At 46.0% G+C, this 27,717-nt stretch overlaps 1 protein-coding gene across 1 annotated transcript in view; it reads right to left on the reverse strand.

Annotated features, from left to right (window-relative positions):
• Positions 1–2,146: 2,146 nt before the first annotated feature.
• MRPS5 (mitochondrial ribosomal protein S5) overlaps positions 2,147–27,717 on the reverse strand; it is a 46,057-nt gene continuing 20,486 nt past the window's right edge. The window contains exons 6-11 of the mRNA XM_033144996.1: positions 13,244–13,334; positions 12,033–12,079; positions 11,147–11,204; positions 10,091–10,153; positions 4,646–4,782; positions 2,147–2,696 (exon numbers count right to left, since the gene is read on the reverse strand). Coding sequence (XP_033000887.1) covers positions 2,472–2,696; positions 4,646–4,782; positions 10,091–10,153; positions 11,147–11,204; positions 12,033–12,079; positions 13,244–13,334 — 621 coding nt within the window. The 3' untranslated portion in view covers positions 2,147–2,471. The remainder of the gene's footprint in view (positions 2,697–4,645; positions 4,783–10,090; positions 10,154–11,146; positions 11,205–12,032; positions 12,080–13,243; positions 13,335–27,717) is intronic.

The raw sequence follows: 27,717 nt of genomic DNA on the forward strand, positions 1-27,717 counted from the left end.
GAATCTCCTGGACTTCCCTCCTCCCCATTGTGGGTCCTATTGTTAATCATTTCCTCCCGCGTCTTTTATAATAATCCAAATCTTTTACCTCTCCGTTATATCCAAAATGGACACCATTGAACTACAAGTGTTATTCCGATCCTACTAACGATTTTAACTGTTCGCAATGGCTTTTAAGATAAATTATAAAATTTCCCCATTCCTTATTAAAATTATGGTCTTCCCGATTTCTGGTTCTTCCCGTCATTTTAGCCATTTCGGCATAATCCATCAACTTGATCTCTGGTACCTACCTACCAGGCTCAGAACTTCTTTAGCCTTTCCCTCCTGGATGATGCGTCGGTCATTCAGGGTGGCTCCTGAAAGGCTGCTTTCAATGCACACACATAGGCGCACACTCTGCAATGGCCACACACACACACACACACACCCTAAACTCCGAAACTCCATCCCCAAAGAGGTGCACGTAGCACATTTGTTGTCTGGTGCATTCTGAATATGTAACTTTCTATCCTGGCCTTTTGACAGTTAAAAAGGTTTTTGCTTTGCGGGACCTGCCTCTTTTGCCAGATCTGTATTTGTAGAAGTTCCGTGGAGGTGTCATGGAGGGGCGGTGGTGGTCTGATCCCAAGGAGGGAGGAGCTCAGGGAGTTGGGAGCTGTAAGCGTCAAGAGTCCAGGGAAGCTCTTGGTAGTGTGAAGGATGGCAAGCTAGACCTCAGAGAGGGACCAAGCGAGTTCGCAGAGGGGAGTTCTGCTCCGGTGACAGCAGACACCCCTAGTGTCCGTTAGTTGGGAGCACCTTTCCATCAGAGGGCACAGGACTCCGAGGGGCTGGGAGATGGCCTCCCCAGCTGCATAGTAAATGAAAAGGATCCAAACCACAAAAGCATTGCCAGACTGTGTTCCTGTTCTCATACTGAGCACGTGGGTTCCTCCATCAATGCTGTCGTCCGGGCTTCTCGAAACCAATCATCTATTAAGTTCGTGCACCTATCCCCTAAAAAAAAAAAAACCAGTTGGCTCCTCCTGCTCAGTTTTCGTTCGCTTCTCAGCATCTCCGATATCGAAAACGCCCCGCTCCCCATAGGATGCCAGGTTTTGACTCCCACCTTCCCTGCCATTTTGAACCGAGAAGAGGTGCAAGGAGCTTGTTTGTGAACAAGGGCACCCACAGCTGATGGAGGCGATTTCCCCCCATTAATGGGGCATCCCATTTTGTGGTCCTCTCTCTCTCTCCCCTGCCCCGGTATCTGTTGGATACAACACAGCACACATTTTGTTACGGGCACTTTAATCATTGAAATTCCACCGGCCCAGAAAAGGTTGGCAACCCTTGATCCCCTGCCACTGCTGCTTTAATGGGGGAAGCCATAAAAAACAGCTATTATTCTCATTCATCTTAATCCAGAAGCACAGTGCAGCGCAGGCTGCATGCCTACAGGAACATCTGTGAAGACCTTCTGTCTCTATTGAAATTAATGAGGCTTCCACCGCGGATGGGAGAGCTCCCATTACACATGGTTCAAATCACCTGCATTTATAAGAGTTTGCTGGATCGCGGTGGATGCATTTTGGAACGACTATTACAACTGTAGCCTTCTCTTAACAATAGGTCTTGTTTTTTGCTTTTTTGTTTTAAATTAATTGCTTCAAGAGCAGACTTTCGGGGTTTTTTCTATCTCCCACCTTTCTTACACCGCTAACAGGACAGGGTAGTGCTTTTCCTGAGTACAAGGCATGTTTCTGGCAAGCTTGCGGATTTTATGTCTTTAAAACAGTGGTGCCTTGAAGCAAAATTTGGGTTGCCTCCAACACTGTGCAAGGAGGTGGTTAGGTTTTTTTAGTGTGGCAGTGCCTAAACTTTGGAACTCCCTGCCGATTGACAGAAGGCGGCGGGGGCGGGGGGCGTTTGCTGTGTTTTCTTTGGTGCTGGCTTAAAACATTTTTGTTCAGTCAATGAACGTAGAATGCCAACTTGTGTTTTAATCTTTTAATGCTAATTTTGGATTTTAATTATCTTGCGAACGTCTTCAATGCCTGTTTTTAAGCATCTTTTTAGCGACAGTTTTAAATTTTGTGCGCTTAGAGGTTTTATTAACAATCAGACAGTATAGAAATGCTGTGAAACAAATAGGTAGGCAGGACAGGATTTTGTCACGACTTTATTTTTGCCACGTTGGTTGACAGTTAACACATGAAAACAACCTGTTTGTTGCAGGCTCTCCCCCCCCCCCCCACGGCCCGGATCAGTCGCAATAAAGCAGATGCAGTTATGAAATCGCAACCTTAGTGCATCCGTCGATTGCACTCAACAGAGAACTGCCCACTGGAGAGAGGCAGCCAAGCTGTTTTGAGCCCCTAAGTTGGAACGAAACCTTCACACGGCATTTATCTTGGAAATTAAATTCTATGACTCTCTGTTGATGGTACATCTTCCTCGGCTTTTGGGCATCTAAATACGGATCCGGTCTACGAAGCTGTTCTTCTCACATTTGCCCAGGCGTTCTTCTTCATTCCTTGCGCCGCCTTCACTTCACTGTACTCCAATTTGACATTGAGAACTTCATCTTTGGGCTCTGGATCTTCTCTGATCGCCCCCTGGGGCTTTGCGACGACGATGGGAAGCGGGCCGCGTTCCTCACGGAATTCCACGACGTAGAGGCCTTTCTTATTGGCTAGGTTTTCGTGAGTTTCCTAGTCGGGGAGGGGAGAGGAAAGACAAACATTCAAGCCACAAGTGGTCTGATCCACCCAGTTTCAAACCGTAACCATGTAGATATTCTGCATAGTTGGCTCTAAGGCTTTAGTGGTGAGATTGGCAAGTCACCTTTTTTTTTTTTTCTAAATATGAGAAGGGGCGCTTAGGGATCCAGCAACTCAGAAACCGTTTTGGAAAGAAAACAGGCACCTGCTAGACTTTTCGTCTTGCAGAAATTTCATCTTGCGAGACACCGTTTCCCATAGGAACGCATTAAAATTTAATTAATGCGTTCCTATGGGGGGAAAAGTCTGGGGGCCCCTTCCAACCGGCACCGGAGCCACGCCGCGTTTTAAGGCTGCAGCGAGCAAACAGCAGCGCTGCTGTTTGCTCGCTGCAGCCTTAAAACGTGGCACCGCGCGGCTCCGGTGCCGGTCGGGAGGGGCGCCGTCCAATCGCACCCGCCCACCCAAGATGGCGGACATGTTCCGACGGCGCCCCTCCCGACCAGTGCCGCGTTTTAAGGCTGCAGCGAGCAAACAGCAGCGCTGCTGTTCGCTCGCTGCAGCCTTAAAATGCGGCGCAGCGCGGTCCGGTGCCGGCTTACAGTGGTACCTCGCCAGACGAATTCGTCTTTGCGAAAAACAGCCATAGACGAATTCGTCTCGCGAGTCAACTAAAAACTCGCAAAACCCTTTCGTTTTGCGAGTTTTTCGTTGTGCGAGGCATTCGTCTTGCGAGGTACCACATATACGGATGCAACAATGAGCTAAAAAATATCCAGGTGATATGAAACCAGAAAGAAAGCAAAGAAACTCAAAATCATTCTGTTTTGTTTCTTTCAAGTCTCGTGATCAGCTCAGTTAGCATGAATAAAGATTAAGGCTGATGCCCTAATAAGCCTTAACTGTGAGAGCCTGTGTTCTCAGGAAGGAATGAGGAAGGTTGAGTGCACGATCTCTCAGACCCTGGACTGGTTTGCACACAACACTAAGCTAAACCATGGCTTAGTGCAAACCCAGAGAGGCAACTAAAGCTGCTTTGCTCCTCTCTTGCCAGGCTGTTGCACTAACAGATTCCAACACCCAGTGCATCATCTCTTAACCATGGATAGCAAACTCCCCCCCCCCAAATAATATTTATTAAAGGTTTTTCCAATTAAATTCAAATTACAATACATGATTAAATTTTTCCAAACTCCCCTTTCTCTCACCAAGGGGAGCATATAAAACAAACCCCCCCTCTCAATGGGGTGATTATTTCCCAATTTAACCACTTACTTTGCACATATCATCTTTGCCTTTTCGACTTCCCCGATTCCCCCCCCCCCGTTGATTTCCAGATTAACCCTAATTCAAAGTTATTGCCAATTAATCCCCATTTTGCTTTTCCTCCTTCTCACATTTTTCTTAATTAATTCTTTTACTAAATACAGGTGGGTAGCCGTGTTGGTCTGCCATAGTCGAAACAAAATAGGAAATTCTTTCCAGTAGCACCTTAGAGACCAACTGAGTTTGTTCTTGGTATGAGCTTTCGTGTGCATGCACACTTCTTATTTTTACTAAATAGTTATTCATCTTACGCATCTTATTTATCATTTTATCCTATCCTCTGCATTCACTATATTCCTGAACCTCCATTGCCTAATTCCAAATTCCATTACAACAACCCATTTTAAAATTAATTTCATTTTAATTCTGTCCCCCCCTTTCCTCCTATACTCCCTACAATTATATTTCTTATTCGTTAACCATTGTCCATTACCAAACCATATGTCTGTACCATGACATAAAGAGAATTTCCATAAAAACATTCAACATAGCAAACTTTTTGGCAGAGGGCAGGTTAGAATTCAAAGTGGCAATCTTGGCTCTCCAACTGGCATACATAGGACTGTACTGTAACAAAACATGAGCCACCCTGGATAAGACCAGGCATGTCCTACCTGTTTTGCTAATCCCTTGAAGAGCGCTCGGGTGACATTCAGTAAATTCCTGGATCCATAAAGCTTGGCGTACATGTCTTGAATCCCAATAAGTTTGCACATGGTAATGATAGCTCGGTGGCAGTGAAGGCCGTATCCTGGGGGAAGCAGTTAGTGAGCATTAAAGCAGTCCAGTAAAATAATTACTAAACGATTGCTTTCGGCATGGAATTAGTACACCACAAATGACACCAGTTTGAACCATCACAATCTGCACCTGAGCCTGAGATACAGGGTACATATTGGCCAGGGTCTCCGCTCTTGCTGCCACTAAACTCTTTCGCGCAAGTGTTTAAACTGCGGGCTAGAACATCAGTTAAGTGAATCATACCTTATTTACCCGAGTCCATACTGAGCCACCGCCTGCCCAAATATAGTTTGCAGAGCTCCGGAGACTAGACCTTCCTACACATCAGAGAATCGGACCCTAATCAGAGATGCACACAACCCTGGACTACAACGTTGAGCAGACCCGAGATGGGGAAAGAACAAGAACCACAGGAACTGAGAAACTGTGTATTCGTCCTTAAGGCCTGTTAGAGGCTTTAATTCAAGCCAGAAGGCCATGGCATGGTGCATTGTATCCCATTTGTTATTCTGGAGGTGTAGGAGAGAAGGAAGAGAGAAAGGGAGAACAAAGTCCTATCCAAATATTGCACAGCATGGAGATTTAGTGCACGTCTTCCCCACATCCCAAGACATTTATACCAACTGCACAACATGAGATTTATAGCGAGGTTCTTATAGGCCTCCAATTAAGGGCACTACTTAAAAGGCATCAGCCACAAGTGATGCAAAAGGAGGACTGCCCTTCTGAAATAATTGTGCTTTGGCGGAGGAAACACTCCCATTGAGCTGATCTCTGTAACAGTCTGGGTAGCTAGGAATGAGAAACAGGCTGTGAGAATGTGCAGGCTGTGAGAATGTGTCTGAGGAGCGGTCAGAGCTTCCGAGAAGCTTAAAATGGGAAGGTTGCTACCAAAGCGACAGGATTTTGAATGGCATTCATTTCATTCATTCATTTGGGTGGGAGGCAACGTGCTTGTTAACGGGATCAAGGCGATTTATTATTGAAAGTGCTGGTCACTGCTCTGTTGCTAAGCAAACTCCCTGCGCTGCTTTCATTTGTCATCCGAATATGCCACCTGCTCAAAGCTTTTTTATTCTGCAAAACTGGTCCTACAGGAGGCCGAGGGAATTGCAATCACACCCGGATCCTTTGGCAATTCATTTTCGCCTTTGGGAGGGAAGGGAGCTCCAAGCCTCTCTCCCCATCACTTTGAAGCCAACAGAGCGAGGTAACATAGGCCCTGTTTTGTACACTGCTGCCACTATTTCACGTTTAAGCGCTGTGGGATGTGCGTTAGGTACCATAATGCCGGTGATATGAAGATTGCTTTTCAAGGCACGATTTGGTTATGAGACAGAAGAATGCAGCACAGCTGCTGGAGGTAAGCAGGCAGATAGAGCTGGGAATGTTTAGCCTAAAGAAAAGAAGAAATTGAAAGGGAGGGAAGAACATGATAGTGCTCTTCAAATATCTGAAGGGCTGTCATGCAGAAGATGGGGTGGACTTGGTCTCTGTTGCGCCAGAAAGCAGAACTCCTGTTTGGAAATTGCAGAGAAGCAGACCCCATTTCAATGCACAGAGAGAGGAATAGAGATCAATGGCAGAGCACACACATGAAGTCCCCAGTCCAGGACTTAGAATCTCCTGTTGAAAGGGTCTCAGGTAGCAGAAAAACCTTGTCTGGAGACTCTCGAGAGCTGCTGCCAGCCAGGGTGGGCAATACTGGGAAGGTGGACCAAGCAGCCTGGCCTGGCATAAGAACCTATCTGTTCTTCCTTAAGGATCGTAATACAGTGGTCCCTCGGGTTACAAACGCTTTGGGTTACAGACTCCACTAACCTGGAAGTAGTACCTCGGGTTAAGAACTTTACTTCAGGATGAGAACAGAAATCGCACGGCGGCAGAGTGAGGCCTTATTAGCTAAAGTGGTAACTCAGGTGAAGAACAGTTTCAGGGTAAGAACAGACCTCCAGAACGAATTACGTTCTTAACTAGAGGTACCACTGTACTTCTTCAATTCTTCTTAGGATCCTAATTCATTTCAAAAGTAACTCTTTGCCAGGCTGTGAAAACAGTCCGGTCCTTTAAAGGACACCTGAAGGTCTCATTAAAATGATGCATCCTGGGCACAAATCTCAGGTAGGCTCTCTGCAGTGCACAACTGATCCCTACACGAGTGAAGGCTGCACTGCTCTCTTCATTTGAATAATGTTATGAATGGAAAAAGGGACGCGGGTGACGCTGTGGGTTAAACCACAGAGCCTAGGGCTTGCTGATCAGAAGGTCGGCAGTTCGAATCCCCGCAATGTGGTGAGCTCCCGTTGCTCAGTCCCAGCTCCTGCCCACCTAGCAGTTCGAAAGCACGTCAAAGTGCAAGTAGATAAATAGGTACCGCTCTGGCGGGAAGGTAAACGGTGTTTCCATGCGCTGCTCTGGTTCGCCAGAAGTGGCTTTGTCATGCTGGCCACATGACCCGGAAGCTGTACACTGGCTCCCTCAGCCATTAACATGAGATGAGCACCGCAACCCCAGAGTCGGGCACGACTGGACCAAATGGTCAGGGGTCCCTTTACCTTTACCTAAGAATGGAAAACAGGAAATCCCTAGTGGCACACACAGAGCACGCTCAATGTAAACGGGACACTGAAGCCCCCATTCCAAGGTGTGTGGGGGGGAATCTGTGGCCTTGCAGATGTTCTTGAACTCTGACATCTCCTACCAATTGACCATACTGGCTGGGGCTGGGAATGTGAGAACACCTGGAGGGCCACCCCCCCATTCCCGCCACATCTGTACAAAGCGGCAAATGCACAAATTTGGGTGCGTGTCTCTGGTCCCGAGGGAAAAAAAAAAAGAATTTTCTGTAACCTCTAGCACCACCTCTGCCTCCAGTCAGGTGCAAAGATTTAGCTCCTATCGCAAAGTGACCCGGGGCAGCAGCTGATCGTTCACCGTGCAAGCCGGCCAATTCGCACCCGCTAAGATGTAATCCACAGAAATGCAGTTTTTGAGTCCAAGGATGGAAATGAAACTCTTGATAAATAGCCTTTCAGATATCGCTCAGACGTAATTATGTCGGAAACCTGATTCCATCTCCGAGCATGAAATTGATACTTTCTCAAAACAGCAGAGCAAATGGCTTTAGATGGCTATCGCTTGTTTTTCAATTATAGGGGTGGGGTGGGATGGGGGGAAATAAGGGGGGAAAAGAGGGAAATATTAGCACAGCGAAGCCTGTGGCCTGCTAATAGACTTCCTTTCCTCCATTTGCTGAGCACCGAGCTTGCCCTGCAGACTGGAATAATCTCGAAGAGCTGTCTTAATGGCTTTTTAATAAAATGCATTAGATCACACTTGGGTTTTTAAAAGATTTATTGGCCTGAGTCACACGAACTAGCACATCTTAAAGAGGGCTGGGTCATTCTAAGCGAAAACCCCAGCACAGAACCATGGAATTGCTGAGTTGGAAGGGACTCAAGCGATCATCTCCTAGTAGTCCAACTCCCCAAATTCTCATTTAAAATGGTAACAGATTTGCAAATCTGCAGGAACAATCATTGTAATGTTCCAGAAAGGAAGGAGACTAGAGGTTCCCTCTTACATCCAAACCCGTCTAAAGACACTGATAAAAGAAAGGAATTCTTCACAGCTGAACTACGGAACTCGCCCCTGGCAGGTGGGAGTGACGGCCACCAACTTGTACAGCTTTAAGAGACGATTAGACACATTCATGTTATCAATGGCTTCTAGTCATGGTGGGTGTGTTGTAATAGTTCCGCTGTTAGAGGTCATATGCCTCTGAAAAGCAGGCGCTGAGAAACACGAGTGAGCTGAGTGCTGTTATGCTCAGGTCTCGCTTGCAGGTTTCCCACGGGCATGTGACAGGTGACTGTGTGAAAAAGGGGCTGGACCAGATGGGCCATCGGCCTGATCCAGCAGGCTCGCCTTGTGTTCTTACGAAGTGCAAATTTCTTACCCTGGCAATCCAACACCTGCGCCATGAAAACCTGAATTCTGCGACTGGTGGCAATGACACAAACTGAACGTTTTACACAATTGGTTCTTTCGCTAGTCTAGGGGGACTAACGTGAGAACTGCCCCCCATCCCACCCAGAAATCTTATTTAGCAACCTCTCTTGTATCTGAGGTTTCAGCAGGCAGTGCTCACATGCTTACAAGTCTGTTTTTGCAATCGTAAGGATCAGAATTTTGCTTTTTTACTCCCCTGCAAAAAACAAGCAGAGGGAAAGAGGTTCTCGGGAAGTTGAATCCCACACCCAATGTCACACGCTGCATTTTCCTGTGCTCCTTTACAAAATTACGACAGACACACAACCCTGAAAAGGAAGGAGGGCTGTGTTTTGCTCTGGAATATTTTTTCCGTGAGGTTAAGAGGAGTGGGGGCACTTGCTTTACAATCAGAGCTACACTAGTGTGGTTTGCGTGACTTTCCATTTGTATGAACCTTCAAATTTTGGGAAGGCATGAGATATATTTTTCGGCCATTTCTGAAATACGTAAATCAGTTATGCCAGAAGACAGACCCCCCAAAAGGTGAAAAATGCATTGGATCAATAAACCCTGCTGTACTGGTTTGTTCTCCATCTTCTTGCATTCGGCGCCTTCCCCTCTTTCCTTCTTCCACAAGATGCTCCAGCGGAATTAACGTTCAAGAGACAGCAAGGGAAAACGCGTTTCATTGCACAGGTGAAGGAGTTCACAGTCAACAGAACGACGCCCGAGGCATCGGCAAGGATGAGCAATAAAACTTCCACTGCCACCCCGACCTTCCGCATATGGGAATTCTTAATGCTTCCATTTGTCAGCTTGCGACAGCACTCCTGACCTAAGTTCTGCGCATTCAGCATTGCCGCCTGCCCACTGAACTTATGGGGGAATTAAAAATGCTGAAGAACTGAGAGTGCTGGGCTTCAATCCCGATAGAGTGACTGTTTCACATTACAGGAAAGGTTATGTTAAGAAAAGAAGAAGAAGAAGAAGAAGAAGAAGAGGAGGAGGAGGAGGAGGAGGAGGAGGAGGAGGAGGAGGAGGAGTTTGGATTTGATATCCCGCTTTATCACTACCCAAAGGAGTCTCAAAGCGGCTCACATTCTCCTTTCCCTTCCTCCCCCACAACAAACACTCTGTGAGGTGAGTGGGGCTGAGAGACTTCAAAGAAGTGTGACTAGCCCAAGGTCACCCAGCAGCTGCATGTGGAGGAGTGGAGACGCAAACCTGGTTCACCAGATTACAAGTCTACCGCTCTTAACCACTACACCACAGTGATTTGGACGAGAACACTTCTAAATTCTGCATCCGTTGCAGCTTTTACTTACCCTTGTTCTGCTTCTTCATCCGGATGGTTGTTTTCTTAACGGTGCTCGCGACGTCGTGAAAAACTAGGAGAAAAAGTAAATGTTACAGTAAGAAGAGTGATCCCGGGTTGGACCAAAGGCTCATCTAGCTCAGCATGAACAGAGGATCTCAGTGCAACAGCCCACTCTCCAACAACTGGCATTCAGAGGTAAACTACCTCTGATACTGGAAGTAGTACTGCAATTCACTTTCAAATGTTCAGAGTATGGTACATGAGACAGCGGCATCTGAACTGAACCAGTATTCCTGCAAGGCAGGGGGTTGGACTTGATGACCCTTGGGGGGTCCCTCTTCCAACTCTACACTTCTGTGATTCGCATGTTCATTCAAACTGATGGACTTGGAGCTTTTGAGACAAGCAGACTGGCAAGCTGCGTAGGCTGCGCCAACAGAAGTCTAGTGTCCGGATCAAGGGAAGGAATAGTCCCGTTCTATTCTGCCTTGGTCAGACCACACCTGGAATACTGCGTCCAGTTCTGGGCACCACAATTTAATAAGGGGGATATTGACAAACTGGAATTTGGGCAGAGGAGGGCAATCAAGATGGTCAAGGGTCTGGAGACCAAGCCTTATGAGGAACGGTTGAGGGAGGTGGGTATGTTTAGCTGGGAAAAGAGGAGATATGATAGCCATCTTCAAATATCAAAAGGGCTGTCACATGGAAGATGGACAAGCTTGTTTTCTCCGGCTCTGGAGGGTAGGACACGAGCCAATGGATTCAAGTTACAAGAAAGGAGATTCCAACCAAACATGGGGGGAAACTTTCTGGTGGTAAGAGCTTTTTGACAGTGGAACGGACTCCCTTGGAGGGCGATGGGACTCTTTTTCATTGGAGGTTTTTAATCAGAGCTTTGATGGCTGCCTGTTAGGGATGCTTTAGCTGCGATTCCTGCATTGCAGGGGGTTGGTCTAGATGACCCCTTGGGGTCTCTTCCAACTCTACAATTCTATAAGAAGTATAATGCAACTAGCTGGCTTTTAAAACCTTAGGTAGAGTCTAAAATCTTGCAACTTACTTGTGTGATCTTCGTATCTCTCGATATAGTGCAAATAGTGGATAGCTCTGTTCTTCGCCTGGGGGGGGGGGGAATCCAAGAGGACACTTTTCATTAAGAAATGATTATGTCGGATGACTGTTTCCATTTTACGGCGAGATCAAATTTAAGATAAAAAGGAAGCGGCTCAAAAATAAAGAGCTATTTCTGCCAATTACGTACTGACCTGAAATGTAATTAGCTTGATAAATTAAAAGGGATCAAAATGCTATTATAAAGTACCACAGACTATGCCCAACCAAACTTGCCAGCCTACCTGCCCACCCTGGCAAGGTCAGCTATTTGGGGGTCTAAAAGGAACGATGGGTGAGATGTCCTGCAGTTCCAACAGGGCTTCTGCTTCTTTTCCTCCCCTCAACAGCTGCCGACATGCCCCCAAAATGCTGCTCCCGAAGGATAGCGGATCCTCAAGATCATTTTTCTTTTGTATACATGAAGGGAGGGCTGGAACCGGAGGGGGGAGGCAATCTATAACACAGCTATGCCCTCCTTTGGCAAAAGAGAGCAACTGGTTTGAGGCTGGCCTAAGTTTCCTGTGTCCTTCACATGGAACATAGGAATCTGCCTTCTACCAAGTCAGATCATTAGTCTATCTAGCTACAGCACCATCTACGCTGACCGGCAGTGGGCCTCAGGCAGGGAACGTTCCCCAGCCCTACCTAAAGATGATAGGGATTGAAACCTGCAAGCATTGCAAATGTTCCCATCACTGAGCTACATCCCGCCCTGCCCCCCCGTATGTTCTCATGCCAAGACAGAACCACGGCACTGTGTGCATTTTATGCATAAATACCAAGTAAAGGAAGACCAGATTTGAAGGATTGTGTTTACTTTTCAAAGGACATACTTTCCTCAATGCAATCATCCTGTCCGTTGCTTTTCCCAGTGCAAAACCTGAGGGATGCAAACAGATTGGTTAGTAGACAAATGCCGCACTTGGAAATCTGCAAAGCACTTGCAAACAAGGAGGCCTCCTCATATCGCCGCACTTCGCCCCACCGATGCAAGTGGCGGTGCTGAAGTGCTTCTGCATTTTCAGCTTGGCTTCCCTCCCCCCCCCACCCCAGGATGCTAAAACTGTCCAGAAATGTGCTCAAGGAATCAGATGGCAGTTGCGAAATTCTTCACCTCTCCCTTCTGTCTGTGGAACGGCTTGCCAGCTTTCAGCAAAAGGGAGAAAAAAACACCTTACTAAATGTGCCCTTGGCTCCTTGATCAATCTACTTTCCGTGCAATTAAACGGCACAAGTCTTGGCTTTCATGGAACAGAGTGTCACCGGGAACCACAGAGCGTAATTATAGAATCGTGGTGTTGGAAGGGATCCCCTGCCACGCAGGAATCCCAACTAAAGCATCCGTGGCACACGGCCATCCAACCTCTGCAAATTAAAAGCAAAGGACCCTGTATTGATCTACATCCCGAGAACACAGCCAATGAGGGAGGCTTTGCTGCTGGGCTGTAATCTTGGCAACAGCATTAGATTCTTACTCTCCGAGGAAAAATAAATTGGTGTCTGATGGTGTATTTTAGAAGCTGCTGCAAGAGAAGTGTTATTTCCTTGCTAAGTTCGTATTTAACTATGTTCCAAAGAAAATTGCTGACAGTCAAGAAAAAGCCCCCTTATCAGCAGTCCTTTTAAACAGGGGCAGCCAAACTTTGTGCGTTGCAAAGGCCGAAGTGTCCTTTCGAGTCAGAGGACAGGAAACAGCCTTCCACTCTGGGGCAAAATACTCCTCCCCTGACCAGTTCCTTGGCCTTTCCACGCTTCAGGCAACGCTGTGTTCCATCTCCTCCCACCCTTGTAGAAATTCTCCCCCTTCCATCCCTTGGGTGATGAAGATCGAAAATAACTTGGGCATGAAATACGGAAGATGATAGACAAAAGCACATATTCAAGGGCTGCGGCCAACACAGAGCACAAACACTGGACGTAGACGCACACACAAAAGGAACAGAAACGGAACTGAAAAGAAGTCATAGAAAAATAGTGGGGGGGGGGGGCGCTACAGTTATGAAACGAACAAAAGCTGCCCCCTGAGAATGAAGTGCTCACTTACCAGCAATTCCATTTCCATTTCCAACCGCCACCAGGGCACTGACTGATCTTCTCCTTCCTTCCTTGGCTGTCATATTAAATACATTTTTCAACTGAAAGCGAGAGAGAGAGAGAGAGAGAGAGAGAGAGAGAGAGAGAGAGAGAAAGAGAAAATGCAGGAAAAGTTTAAGATTGTTTACAAGTTAAAATAAAAAGAGGATGTTTGTTGTAAGACTGTTCTGATGGACACTGCCTCTTTGCAAATCAGCATTCATCATTTTGACAGTTCTCTTGATATGGGTGGGTTGTTGGGAGCACTGCATGAGTTTGGCCAAACTGCGGGAGGCAGTGGAGGTAGGGGTGCCTGGCGTGCTCTGGTCCATGGGGTCACGAAGAGTCGGACACGACTGAACGACTGAACAACAAAGTGTGTGGGGAGGACAGGCAGATGGGAGACTCCTATGCTGCCTTCCTAAAGTATGGTATGGAGATCTATTTGGCCTTGTGCGCATTGCATTTTATTTCCGTGTTAGGCCTTGTTTCTCTCTCCCTATTGGTGTTAAATGATTTGTTGTTGTTGTTGTTTAGTCGTGTCCGACTCTTTGTGACCCCATGGACCAGAGCACGCCAGGCACCCCTATCCTTCACTGCCTCTCGCAGTTTGGCCAAACTCATGTTAGTAGCTTCGAGAACACTGTCCAACCATCTCATCCTCTGTCGTCCCCTTCTGCTTGTGCCCTCCATCTTTCCCAACATCACAGTCTTTTCCAGGGAGTGGCCAAAGTACATCAGGGTCTTTTTCTCATGAGGTGGCCAAAGTACTGGAGCCTCAACTTCAGGATCTGTCCTTCCAGTGAGCACTCAGGGTTGATTTCTTTAAGGATGGATAAGTTTGATCTTTTTGCAGTCTCCTCCAGCACCATAATTCAAAAGCATCATTTCTTCGGCGATCAGTCTTCTTTATGGTCCAGCTCTCACTTCCATACATTACTACAGGCAAAACCATAGCTTTAACTATATGGGACCTTTGTTGGCAAGGTGATGTCTCTGCTTTTTAAGATGCTGTCTAGATTTGTCATTGCTTTCCTCCCAAGAAGCAGGCGTCTTTTAATTTCGTGGCTGCTGTCACCGTCTGCAGTGATCATGGAGCCCAATAAAGTTAAATGATTAGTTTTGTTTAAACCAGGGGTGCAGGAATCTGGGGCACTCCAGTCCCCATCAGCCCCAGCCAAGGGATGATGGGACTTGAATTCCAACGACACCAGGAAGGCCACAAATTCCCCACCCCAGGTTTAAAACTTTTATTTGCATAGTGCTACCTGTTTATAGTGTTACCTGGGAACGGTTGTCCATTTGATGCTGTAAACTCCTTCGGATACCATCTTGTGGAATGGAGGCATAAGAATAAATTATGTGAACGGACATGTCTGGATCTTTTACCATCCATGGAGTGTTTCTGTGCACATCCACACACCCCCTTTAATGTATCTCTACCATCAACACACCTCTTTTCATGGTCGCCAATGTATCAGTTCAGAATGAAACAAAGCAGGGGAAAACAATCAGATCTGTTCTGCTGCACAACTTATAAGGGCTGCAGGATTCCACTTGCAGAACTGAGACCAAATGCAGCACAGAATTCTTCTTATTCTTTTTTAAAGTCATCCAGGACCCGGCATGGATGTACGGGCAGGAGAGCAGACTGGTGGGCGCCTTTCGTTTGATTTCTGTGAGGCCGGTTCAATGGTTAGCCATAACTTCTCTTTGCTAAGGCGTCTGCTTGGTTAAGAAACCAGACGCGAGACATTTGAAGTTCTCTTCCCTGCAGTACTTCACTCAAGCTTCACACTTCGTTTCTAATCAGCGTGCTAAAGAAATATCACTGCGCAGGATAAAAACAATAATGCGGAGAGACATCAAACCCTGCTCTATTTTGCTTTCTAAGTTGACATGTTCCTGGAGGGCTCTCCCAGCGACAGGTTAACGTGCTGTGTCATTTGAGGGAGGAGATCTCAATTTATTTATTTTTCAGTTGGCAGAACAGATTCTGCTTGAATCAGCAGCGGCTAAAGACTTGTGTGCTAAAATGCAACTGATGGGAGCTAGAGAACTGCCACCAGGTTTCCAGAAGAACAACAAAGACAATGTATTTATTTAGGTTTTATATGCCAGTCTTCATCACTGATCTCAGAGCGCATGTCTGTCTGTCTGTTTGTCTGTCTGTCTGTTGTTTTGCTTAGCTCCAAGCTTTTCTGATCAACGCTGGCTTGTTCCGAGGCCTTTTTGCTAGATGAAAGGATGTCTTACTTTGAACCTGTCCCTTCAAGTTCTGAAGCTGTTTGTGGCCATTCTTCTACAAACCAGTCCTTTGGGGCTTTGGCCTGTAAGCAACTTGGAACAGACTTTGGCCTCTGGCTTTTGCTTGCTCCCAGGTGAGGTTTACACTCACAATTTCAGTTTCCCAACCTTTCCCCCTTAATCGGGATTGCGCACAGGATTCCACCTGGATTACTTGTAGCATCTTGCATTCCTCTCTTAGCTCTTCTCCGAACCCACAGAAACGGGTTCCTTTGAATCTTTGCTTGGACAAGTAGCGATCATGTTATTTGTTTTCTTTTTCCTTAATATTTAGGACAAGTTATTATATAGCTGGAACACAGCAAAGCCTTTAACTAGGTTGGACTATAAAAGCAGACTTGCATAATAGTTAAAAGTTTTGCACGCCATAATTATTGTTTGTAAAAATTAAGTTGCAGGTGGCAAGCTGATCCTTTCAAAACTGCACCAATTTTTGTGTTTCTTTGAATTCCCAAGCAATGGTAGATATGAGGCTGCTAATATCTTTCATAAACCAAAATGGTCACTACCCTCTCACCAACTGCAGGAAATGAAGAACCTCACTGTTACTACCCATCTATTTTCAAGGGTAAGACATGCAGATCTGGATGCTAGGATCTTCTCTGCTTCAGAAATGAGTGTTCACCAGCAATGCACAATTTCCAATACCAGCCTTTGTGCAATGGAACTGGAAGGAGCATTTGCTGAATCAGGTTAAATAGACACATTTCCTAGCTAACCAAACCCACAGCTTCATCCAGCAACCATAAAGTTAACACCTCCCCCTCAAAACACGGCACATCGGAAGCGTTCTCTGTGATGACGTGTTTCTAGGATTCTGCACTGCCTAGAGATGCCGTAACAGGGCACCACGCCTAAATGTATGCAATGATATGAAGCAGGCTGCACGTGATTTCTTTGTAGCTGCAGGAGGGAGGAAAAAAGTAAAGGAAAAGATCAACCCGAGGGAGGATTTCAGCAGATATTATCTGCTGACCTTTGCCAATGAGATCCATGCATCACCGGTGCTGTTTCAACAGGAGCACAGCTGAATCAACAAGTTCTCTGCTACTGGAGAGTCTGCATTTGGCTGTCCCGATAAACTATCTGGACAACCCAGATCCGTGGGAAGTCTGGGTTTTATTACTATGAAAGCTCTTCTCCTTTATTTCTTAAGCTTTTACTGGTAGATATCTGAAGTTCATAGGCTGATTTATGGGAGGAAAACAACCCCCCAAGGCAAGAAAAAGGAGCTTTTTGAAAATCCCCTCTCTGCACACTTGGGTCGCTGAGAAAGAGTACTGCTCTCGATTTCCTAACCCTGGCTAAGAGATTGGGAGCAGCATAAGGAGACTGGGGGCAGGACACAGGATCACCGGCTCTCCGGCATGAACACCCTGCTCCACAACTCAAGGCACAGTCAAGGGTGACACCAATAACTCCACAATAGCAACTGCAACAAGATAAGAACTACCTAGTTTCTACAATAACAGAAGCAGCCTGGTTTCTCTTTACAGTCGTACCTTGGATCCTGAACGCCCTGTGACTCAAACATTTTGGCTCCCGAACTCCGCAAACCTGGAAGTGTGTGTTCTGGTCTGTGAACATTCTTTGGAAGCTGAACATCCGACGGGGCTTCCGTGGTTTCCAATTGAGTGCAGGAAGCTCCTGCAGCCAATCGGAAGCCGCACCTTGGTTGTCGAACGTTTTTGGAAGTCGAACGGACTTCCGGAATGGATTACGTTTGACAACCAAGGTACGGCTGTACTTCTGTTCTCCACTTCCCCCAAAACCTGTGTGTGCGACCTAAGGATGGAAGCAAACCTGGGTAACAGCTGGATTTTTATATTTCAAATATAGGGGTGGGGGAATCAACCTTTGACAGATACTTGGAAACAACTGCTGTTTGCTCCTTCTTCTCAGCGTCCGCAGGTCCAACCAGAAGCCTGCATAGCACCTAACAGACCTCATACGAACTATCTCTTTCCAACATTGCATTTAGTCACTCACAGCCCTTGGGATGCAAACTCCACAATTTCAACACCAGCCCCTTGCCCCTTGCTTTGCTTACCATCTAGGCAAAAGAAGAACTCTGGAGAACTCAAAACCTTGCACGTTATTCTGCAACTTTTTGGTTACGCTAATAAAAGGATTTGCCCTAATACAGATTTTGGAAGCGACAGTGTCAATCAACGGTTAACACTAAGCAAGTTTTTCACGTCCATCAGAGTTTGAAGGTTAGGAAACCCTAGCTAAGAGGTCCCGCTGCCTGCTGTTAACCACAGTTATGGCAGAAGAGGAAGAATTTATGCTAGCTGTGAGGATCAGGTTCCAAGGCTTGCTCTTGATCTCTTAACCACTGGCCAGATTTCCTCTTAACTAGAGTTTCCTTACTTCCAAATCCAGAAAAACGAGGCTCCCTCCTTTTTCCCCAGAAGGTGGCAACAGCAGCACATGGAAGCGAGTCAGGCTACTGGAGGGGAAAAACCACATACACACAAAATTACTCCTGTCAGCTGTTTCTGTGCAGCTCTGAAGAGAAATGTGCCCAGTCACCCATCACAATCAGACCCATCACATCTCTCTTAAAACTCTGTAAAGGCCTTTCAGGCTTGATAATGTGCACAGGCAGCCATGGACTGTTACTACATCAACTGTCCTGACATCAAACAATGCAATTTAAAAAAGCAACTTTTTTTTTTTTAACCTACTGAGCTCTGGCAGAATTTCCCCTCTCTCATCCTGGAGTAGACAAAAGCAGCTAAAACGCCCCACTGCAAAAGCAGTATCGATTTTGCAGCTTGTACAGATATATATTCTCATTCACATATATTGTCATATGACGAATACAAAGTTGGCGTACAGGAAAATATCCGCTGTATGCATCTGAATGCCAGTTGCTGGTTGTGAAAAGTGGGGAGTGTGCTCTCGCACTTGGGTCCTGCTTGTGAGCTTCCCATGGGCACTGTGAGAACAGGAAGCTAGATTCTTATGTTCTTATGACAGCTGCCTATGTAAGTATAAGCTATGGGTTTTTTTGGGGGGAGGTTTTAAAGGGGTGAGGATAACATGCGCATTGCTACGGTCTGTCTGCTGAAGGAACTGTCTCCTATGTGGCTTTCATTTGGTACCTAGCTCAGCTGTTATGACAAGACTCTCAGGGTTGTGGGTTCGAGACCCATGTTGGGCCAAAGATTCTTGCATTGCAGGGGGATTGGACCAGAGGACCCTCGTGATCCCTCCCAAAACTCTACAATTCAATGAATTCTAAGTATGGTGCTATGTGGTGCAACAACCTTAGTCGAGCTATGAAAAGGGGGTGGGGTGGGTGAGGAGAAGACAAACTCACAAAAATATCAATACAGACCCTTAATCATGCCACAACTGCTCAGCCTGCCGACCAAAAAAAGGGAAAGAAACAGTAATTATTTTATTTCTTCTTTGACAAGAGAGCCGCACACCAGGAAGGCAATGCAGGCCTTATGCTATTTGGCACTGTGGTTTACAGATCCTGACAGAAGGACTCCCAGAACCAACAGAAGGACTCTTTTCTTCTTCCTCTTAACAGGCAGCATGCTTTAAACTGAGCAAATAAGAAGAAGAGTTTGGATTTGATATCCCGCTTTTCACTACCCGAAGGAGTCTCAAAGCGGCTAACATTCTCCTTTCCCTTCCTCCCCCACAACAAACACTCTGTGAGGTGAGTGGGGCTGAGAGACTTCAGAGAAGTGTGACTAGCCCAAGGTCACCCAGCAGCTGCATGTGGAGGAGCGGAGACGCGAACCCGGTTCCCCAGATTACGAGTCTACCGCTCTTAACCACTACACCACACTGGCGTAGAGCCTAAGGGTTCTTTAATGTCTGATGGTGAGGCAGGAGGATGATAGCTCAGTCAGTAAAGCGTGAGGCTCTTGATCCCAGGGTTGTGGGTCCGAGCCCCATGTTGGGTGAAAGATTCCTGCATTGCAGGGGGTTGGACTAAATGACCCTCGTGGCTCCTTCCCACTCTACGATTCTATGATAGCGGCTCTGGCATAGCTGTCCTGTTATGGACAAAACCAGCTGGAGACCCAAGTTGAGAAACACTGGCAAAAGGTTTGATTTACCAGCACTGCAGAAATATGAAGGGAGAAACAAGCTTTATAAAAGGGACATCTCTGGACAGCAAAAGGTTACTTTAAGGTTACTGCTTAAACTATTTTATTCCATCTTCTGGAGAACAAGGGGAGAAATCTATATTTAATTAGGGGAAGCAGGAAGAATGATTATGAAAATGCAGGTTACAGCTTCCATTGACACTAATAAGCAGGTTAAGTGCTGCTTCGTGTTATAGCCTTCAATAAACTTTGGCATGTTCAGTCTCCCATTTCAAACAATGGAAAAGAGAAATGTAGGGATCTGAATATAAGGTTTTATTATCAACTAATCAGAAGAACCAAACAGGGTTGCATCAGCACCTGTGATTGGTCAGCACCTGTGATTGATCAGCACCTGTGATTGGTCGGCAGAATGCTTTCTTTGGATTGGGCATGCCTGGTACAACTACTGAGCATTCAGCCGACAAATCAGCACCTTCTGCACTTCAGGCTCAGCCCAAATTCTTGATCTAGCAAAAGCACTAGACCATTCTCTTCTCTTCTCTTCTCTCTCTCTCTCTCTCTCTCTCACACACACACACACACTCAGCTGTTTGGAGCTGACAGTGCACCCCTTTGAAGTTGTCCATCTGCAGGCACAGTTTGGAATCAAAGCATACCCCAAAATTGATTCCCACTTCCCACCCCCATGCAGACAGCCTGCAGAGGAAAAAAAAAATCTCCACTTGCAGGTTCAGCTTGAATTCATTTTTAGCATTATTCCCATTTCCCCCATAACATGCTCTTCAGATGTTCTCACCAGCAGTAAGCCTTCAAGATTTGGCAAAATCAAAGAAAACACACACACACACACACACACACACACACACACACACACACACACCACACCTTCTGCACAAATGGAAGTTTCATTAGAGAGAAGACCCAAAATCTCAGAACATGGTCAAGGGAGTGAATGCTTAGCTCCTCAGATAGGGGTTTTCAGGACCCATCCTATTCCAATGACTGTAATTCGTTTGAAGTGTTGTGACCTGCCCTGGGACCTGGAGGCGGAAGTGGGCTATAAATGTAATAGTACCAGCAACCACAGCATACGAATATAAAAAGAGCCCTGCTGGATTAGGCCAAAGGCCCATCTAGTCCAGCATCCTGTTCTCACAGTGACCTATGCAAAGCCCCCAAACAGGACCCGAGTGCAACAGCATTCTCTCCATTTATGATTCCCAGTAAATGGCATTCAGGGACATACAGGCACCCACACAATTACACGTGTTCAATTCACATGTGCGCAGGGCTCGCTCTCGGGATGGCGCAGGCTGCGCAGAAGCTGGTGACGGCCATCATCACCCAAGGGCCCAAGCTTGTCTCTGCTGCTGTCGCTAATTCAAAGACTTGCCTGGCCACTTTTTGGTACTGGTTCTCTCAACTCCTACTGACATTCCTAAGGCTACTGGCGGCATGAAAGGATTGCTGAAGAGCATGCAGTCTGGCCGCATCAAACAGCTCACTGTCAAGGAATCTGTAAGGAATGGCTTGGTGGCTACTGAAGTGCTAATGTGGTTTTACATTGGCGAAATCATAGGCAAATGTGGCCTGGTTGGCTATGACGCTTGAAAGTTTTTGTTTTTTAGTCTTAACAGTGTCTTAGTGTTAAATTACAACACTGAGATGAAATTGTGGTGGTATCTGCAAATATCATTCAGATTGGGGCAGAATCAGATGACGGTGACGTGAATGCTGACAAGGATCCCTAAAATACTCCTTCTCTTCCTCCTCCTGTTGGGGGGGGTAGGGTGGGCACCAGTGGTTGACTATTTAAATAAATGCTATACAAAGAAAAAACACAAAATTGTGCATATGCACAAGAAATGGGGGGGGGGACCTGAAGAGCCTCAACAAAGCATAATAATAATAATAAGAGCCAGTGTGGTGTAGTGGTTAAGAGCGGTAGACTCATAATCTGGTGAACCGGGTTTGCATCTCCGCTCCTCCACATGCAGCTGCTGGGTGACCTTGGGCTAGTCACACTTCTCTGAAGTCTCTCAGCCCCACTCACCTCACAGAGTGTTTGTTGTGGGGGAGGAAGGGAAAGGAGAATGTTAGCCGCTTTGAGACTCCTTCGGGTAGTGAAAAGCGGGATATCAAATCCAAACTCTTCTTAATAATAATAATGTATATTCTGGCATATTAAGACTACTTTTTAATCCAGGAAAATTTTCTCAAAAGTTAGGGGTCGTTTTATATGCCAGGTGGAGAATCTGCGACAGAGTATATCTCAAACTCTATATTTTAACTGGAAAAGTTGGGGGTCGTCTTATACGCCCAGTCGTCTTATACGCCGGAAAATACGGTAAATTTTTATTTCTACCCCGCCCTTCCCAATCCAAAGACCGGGCTCAGGGCGGCTAACAACAAATATAAGACAATGATTAAAACGACTTAAAAGACAGCTGTGGCACCTCTGGTGAACGAGGAGACCCTCCCCAGAGCCCAAATGGGGAGCCACCTGTACTGCCTCCAACAGGGGAGGTAAAACATAACCATCGTGGCTAGCGGTCACCAAATGCTTTTGAACAGCAGATAAGCCAAGCTGCCAAGGAAATGCCAGCTTCAAAATTTGCCATTGCTAAGAGGACAGTTGCTTAATTGCTCAACACACCTCCGGGTCCTTAGGGTACTCTCCTTTCATTTGCCTTTGAGCAAAATCCCAAGGGACTTCTTTGTGCTTTCATTCCACACACTGGGTCACTTACTATTCATTAGAGTTTGCTTCTCACGCTCAGCTGCTGTTTAAATTGCTAGCTCTGCAATTTCGCAAGCCACCACCAAGCGCTACTTTTATGTCACGGGCGCAAGGGTGGGCGAGGGCGTTTCTGGCCGAATTGCATTTTAGGGGCTCAAGGGCGAAGCAGCCACACGTGCTGGGCCACAAATGAGAAAAATTCTGACGGTACAAATTAGAGATGAGTTCGTGCCGCCGTTAGAACAAGACGCCAGCGACGGCAACCAACCCTGCATACAAATATTAATATCTTCTTGCACGAGCTAGACGTGCTAATCAGTGTTTACAGAAGGATAGCATTAGGATTCATTGTGCATTAAACACTAGTAACGCTGCTTTGGCATCTTTGTTCACAAAGGGGTTTCTTCTACGGTATAATTAATTTTCAGGGAAACACTGATTAGCGTAGGCCAAAATTCAAGCACTCTGGTGTGCTCCCCTTCCCTTGCTAACACAAATGGAAGCAAGCAAGTTGAGAGGGAAGCCTCTTCCCCACCCCAGATAATTGTGTGCAAACTCCTACCACCTTATCATTTGCATTATCCAAAACCTAGAGCACAGAGCACACATTTGCTGCAGAAGTTTGGGTTACTGTGGAGGATTCTTAATTACCTGCTGCAGCCTATGGCGAACGTCTCGTTCCCAAGGCATTTGAAACATAATGCTTTGCCTGCCAATAGCGTAGGAACCCAAGGAAAATCACATGCCCCCCCTGCCGTTCTTAAAAGCCCTGCCGCACCTATTTAATTCTAACGAAATTGCCATTGGGGCAGCTCTCTTTATTACTTAATATAAACTAGCAGTCGCCTGCTTGGTGTGAAATTTTAAACTTAAATCTCGAAGCCGAGCTGCCCGTGAGGGTGGAGGAAGGAGTCTGATAGGTGCACTGGAACTGCCACTTCGCAACATGTTGCTCCATATCATCCTCCAAACTTCTGCTTAGAACATGTCCACATGTGTCATTTAGCTACCAAGCTAGGCTAATGGTGCTGCTACAGCTTGGGACAAAAATACCGAAAAAATTGTCTCACTTATTATATTCCCAACCAACAGCTGTGCTCGGCAGGAGAGGACCTCCTGCAGATACCACCTCATCCTTCTTTTATGATGTAGCAATCGGGTCTTTAGCGTGACAGCACCTATTCTTAAGACCTCCTTCCCGTTTACACATCAGAGAGGCCCCCTGAAGTCCTTCCTTTTCCAACAAGCCTCTTAAGTGGAGATTTTTAAAATCTCACTCTCTACCTGCATTGGATTTGAAACTGTTTTCATATATGCAGTGGCTTTAACTCTCTCTCTCTCTCTCTCTCTCTCTCTGTGTGTGTGTGTGTGTGTGTTTACAAGGCAATGGTTTTTTAATATAAGAAATGGCTTTCTATAGGATTTTATTGCACTGTGGAATCGCTTTGAGGTGCTTCACGGGAAGCAATTCATAAATGAAATAAACAATCATGATAAAAATAATATATGCGCCGACTAGTTTCAGAGCTGTTTAACTGCCATGGCTCCTCACCAATGTGCCCTGGGGAATGTAGCTCCACGAAGAGGCCACCCTCCTCCTCAGCCTACAATTCATAGGGAACTGCCTTATACAGGGTTAGACAGTGGTCAACCTAGGTCAGTACTGTCTAAACCAGGAGTCAGCAAACTTTTTCAGCAGGGGGCCGGTCCACTGTCCCTCAGACCTTGTGGGGGGCCGGATTATATTTTGAAAAAAATTATATGAACGAATTCCTATGCCCCACAAATAACCCAGAGATGCATTTTAAATAAAAGGACACATTCTACTCATGTAAAAACACCAGGCATGTCCCACAAATAACCCAGAGATGCATTTTAAATAAAAGGACACATTCTACTCATGTAAAAACACGCTGATTCCTGGACTGTCTGCAGGCCAGATTTAGAAGGCGACTGGGCCAGATCCGGCCCCTGGGCCTTAGTTTGGGGACCTCTGGTCTAAACTGATTGGCAGCAACTCTTCAGAATTCCAGACCAGGGTCTCTCCTAGCCCTGCTGTCAGGGACTGGCTGGACGCTGAGGAGCGGTGCCTGGAAAGGAGCAGGCACTGGGAGAAACAGTGTTGGAGACCAACATGGGAGAAGGGATCTGTGATCTGGGGGAGCCTGTAACATCCAGGAGACGAGAGTCAGAGGCAGGAGAAGCTGCAGGACTGGAGAGCAGGTGCAGGAGGAGGAAGAGGTTAGGCTGGTGTGGAATCAAGGGCTTCCACCCCTCCTGCTGCTGCTGCTGCCACCCCTCCTATTCCACTGCCTCCCAGGACCTTCTTCTTCTTCTTCTCCTTTGGCGATCTCTCATAGCCAAGTAAAATTGTCTTTCATAAACACGGTTTTATTCCATAGCGGAGACATAGGTTTTCGGGCGGAAGTAGATCACGGTGAGTTTGCCAAACGTGCCTTCCTCTTAGCTCATTTCTCCTTTTTGCCCCATGTTCCTGCCTCTTCAAAGTCCATGGCACCTGCCTCATCAGGTGCACACCTAGGAGTAGCTGAGAGACGTCATAGGACTGATGGACATGCCTTTTCCTAACTTGTAAGTGCGCTTTTGACAATAGTTTTAATTCCTCACCCTGGGACATCCCTGGGATTCTTCTGCATGCAAAGCAGATGCTCTATCCCTGCCAGGCAGTGTAGACAATACTGACTTACCATAAAACACACTTTTTTCTTCCTAAAAAGTAAGGGGAAATGTCTGTGCGTCTTATGGAGCGAATGCATGGTCCCTGGAGCCAAATTGCCCAGGGGCGAAAGGCAGATCCTGCTTTTTCTGTTTTAGAAAGAGCTAAAGGCTAACAAGAGGGAAAGAGTGTTGAAAGGAACCCGCTCAACAGCTGATTGCAAGAGATTGGGAGGGAGATAAGGGAGCTAGCTCCCTTCCTGCCCCGCCCAGGCCCCTTGCACAGTAGTTCCTTTGCGATGGCTGATGATCCTGGGAAATTGAGTTTTTCAGCCATTTGGGGCTTTCTGTTACTTTTCCTCTTGCTTTCTATTACTTGCTGGTGCTTACTGGTTTGCTTTCTTCTTGCTTCCTATTACCTACTGGTGCTTACTGGTTTGTACTGGTTTGCTTTCCTCTTGCTTTCTATTACTTGCTGGTGCTTACTGGTCTGTACTGGTTTGTACTGGTGCTTACTGGTTTGTACTGGTTCACTTTCCTCTTGCTTCCTATTACCTGCTGGTGCTTACTGGTCTGTACTGGTTTCTACTGGTGCTTACTGGTCTGTACTGGTTCGCTTTCCTCTTGCCTCCTATTACTTGCTGATGCTTACTGGTCTGTACTGGTGCTTACTGGTTTGTAAGCAATGCTTTCCCCCCTTTGCAAAAGCTGCACAAATCTGAACTGATCCTCAAAAAAGCAGGGCTTTTCCCTTTGCAAAAAAAGCTGCAAAACTTTGAGCTGATTCTCAAAAAACCATGGGTTTTAGAGGAGGAAAACCAGAATATATATATATATATATATATATATATTAGTTTCCTCCTCTAAAAACGAGGTGCGCCCTATGGTCCGGAGCGTCCTATGGAGCGAAAAATACGGTAGATGGACCAATTGCCTAAACTTGCTATAAACTTCCTGTGTTGCTCCTCTCTAATCAGAAAAGGATGCTCAGATACTTATTTATTGTCTGCTGGTGGCAATGGATCTGACGCCTCTCTAGATACAGCACTGGATTTCTTTCTGCGATTAAAACATAAAAAGAATGGCACGTACAGTTGACTAGATCCTTGTATTACTGTACGCCTGCTGCTCACTCCCTTTGTATTTGGGAACCTGACACTTTCCATTACTCACCCTTCTTTATTACTTGGAGAGAAGCACGCAGTAACCTTAAAACCGAAGCTTCTCAGCCTGAGTTGTCTTGTAATTTTTTTTTTAAAGGGTGGAAAATAAAACCCAGCTTTACAGTTGCAATAAAAATATGATTCTCTACAGGTATATATATGGGAGGTTTCACTGCCCACCAGAGTCAATTAGGTCTCAAAGTACTTCATAGCGACTAAGTTAGAGCAGATCCGCAATAAAGATCTGTGGCCCCGAGCAGCTTGCACAACTTCTCTTTTGGAAGCGGCTTGCTATTCTAAAACCTCTGGGGAGGAAAATGTAGCAGCTTGCTTACTTGCCTGGGGGATTAAGGACTGAACATGAACTCCCCACCCCGGCTTCCTCTCATCTTTCTGCTCAAGCTCCCCCCACGTCAAAAGCAGCTTCTTTACAAGCTGCTCCCACTCTTAGGCTGAAGGAGACGTGCCTATTTCAGCCGTTGCATAGAATCGCACTTGGAAGGGACCCCCAAAGGTCATCTAGCCCAACCCCCTGCAATGCAGGAATCTCAGCTAAAGCATCCATGAGAGTTGCCCATCCAACCTCTGCTTAAAAAAAACTCTGAGGAAGGGGAGTTCACAACTTCCAGTCTGTTTCACCTATTTGCCTGGTCAGGAAGGGACAAGTGGACAGATAAATGAATTCAGATTTCACCAGAAATAAATAACAGGATTAATTTTTGTGAACGGATTCATTCTTCTGGGATAAACCCTCAACCAACCCCCAAAAGATGGGAATTTAATTATTATTCCTCGATTCCTTTTTGACCGACGCCTGAATTTGTTGTTTGCGATGCTGTATTTTTGCGATTCCTGCGTTTTTCTGTGGGTCGTTTCACCCACAGTGTTTTCACAACTGATGTTTCGAGTTGTCCCTAAGGAAACATGCAAGTTAAAATGTTTTCACACAGAAAAAGAAAGAAAGAAAAAATGCTTAGTGTGAATGACAACGCACTTCTGTGAGAAAGACAGTACTGAGGGTTTTAGAAATAAGTTACTTTTTGAGACTGTACTCGCCAACAGGTCTACGCCGAGTAAAACTTAGTTGCAATACCATCCCACACATTGGGCCTTAGTAATGTTACACCTGCATAACATTAAAGTCAACGCATTGCAACAAAGGTTAAGGATGTGTTGGATTGTACCCTGGACAGGAAGTTCACACACAGGACAAGGCAACATTAACTGTTGTCTCTTTCTACATTCCTGATAGTCACAAGATAATGGGTTGATTGATTGATGTATGATGGTGGGGAAGGATGAGTTGATTTTCTTTTCCTTCATTGTGAATCAGGTGGTTTTTTTTTAAGGTGAAATATATTTTTTTTATCTCATTTTCATTTTTAATTATTTTACTTCCTGATCTTTCGAGCATGCTTGGATTTAGTCCTTTACTATGGATTTTCCTTGCATTTTTTGCAGCTGGTTTTATGTGGCAACG

The sequence above is a fragment of the Lacerta agilis genome, chromosome 3, assembly GCF_009819535.1.
Source record: "Lacerta agilis isolate rLacAgi1 chromosome 3, rLacAgi1.pri, whole genome shotgun sequence".
In the NCBI taxonomy this organism is placed as follows: Eukaryota; Metazoa; Chordata; class Lepidosauria; order Squamata; family Lacertidae; genus Lacerta; species Lacerta agilis.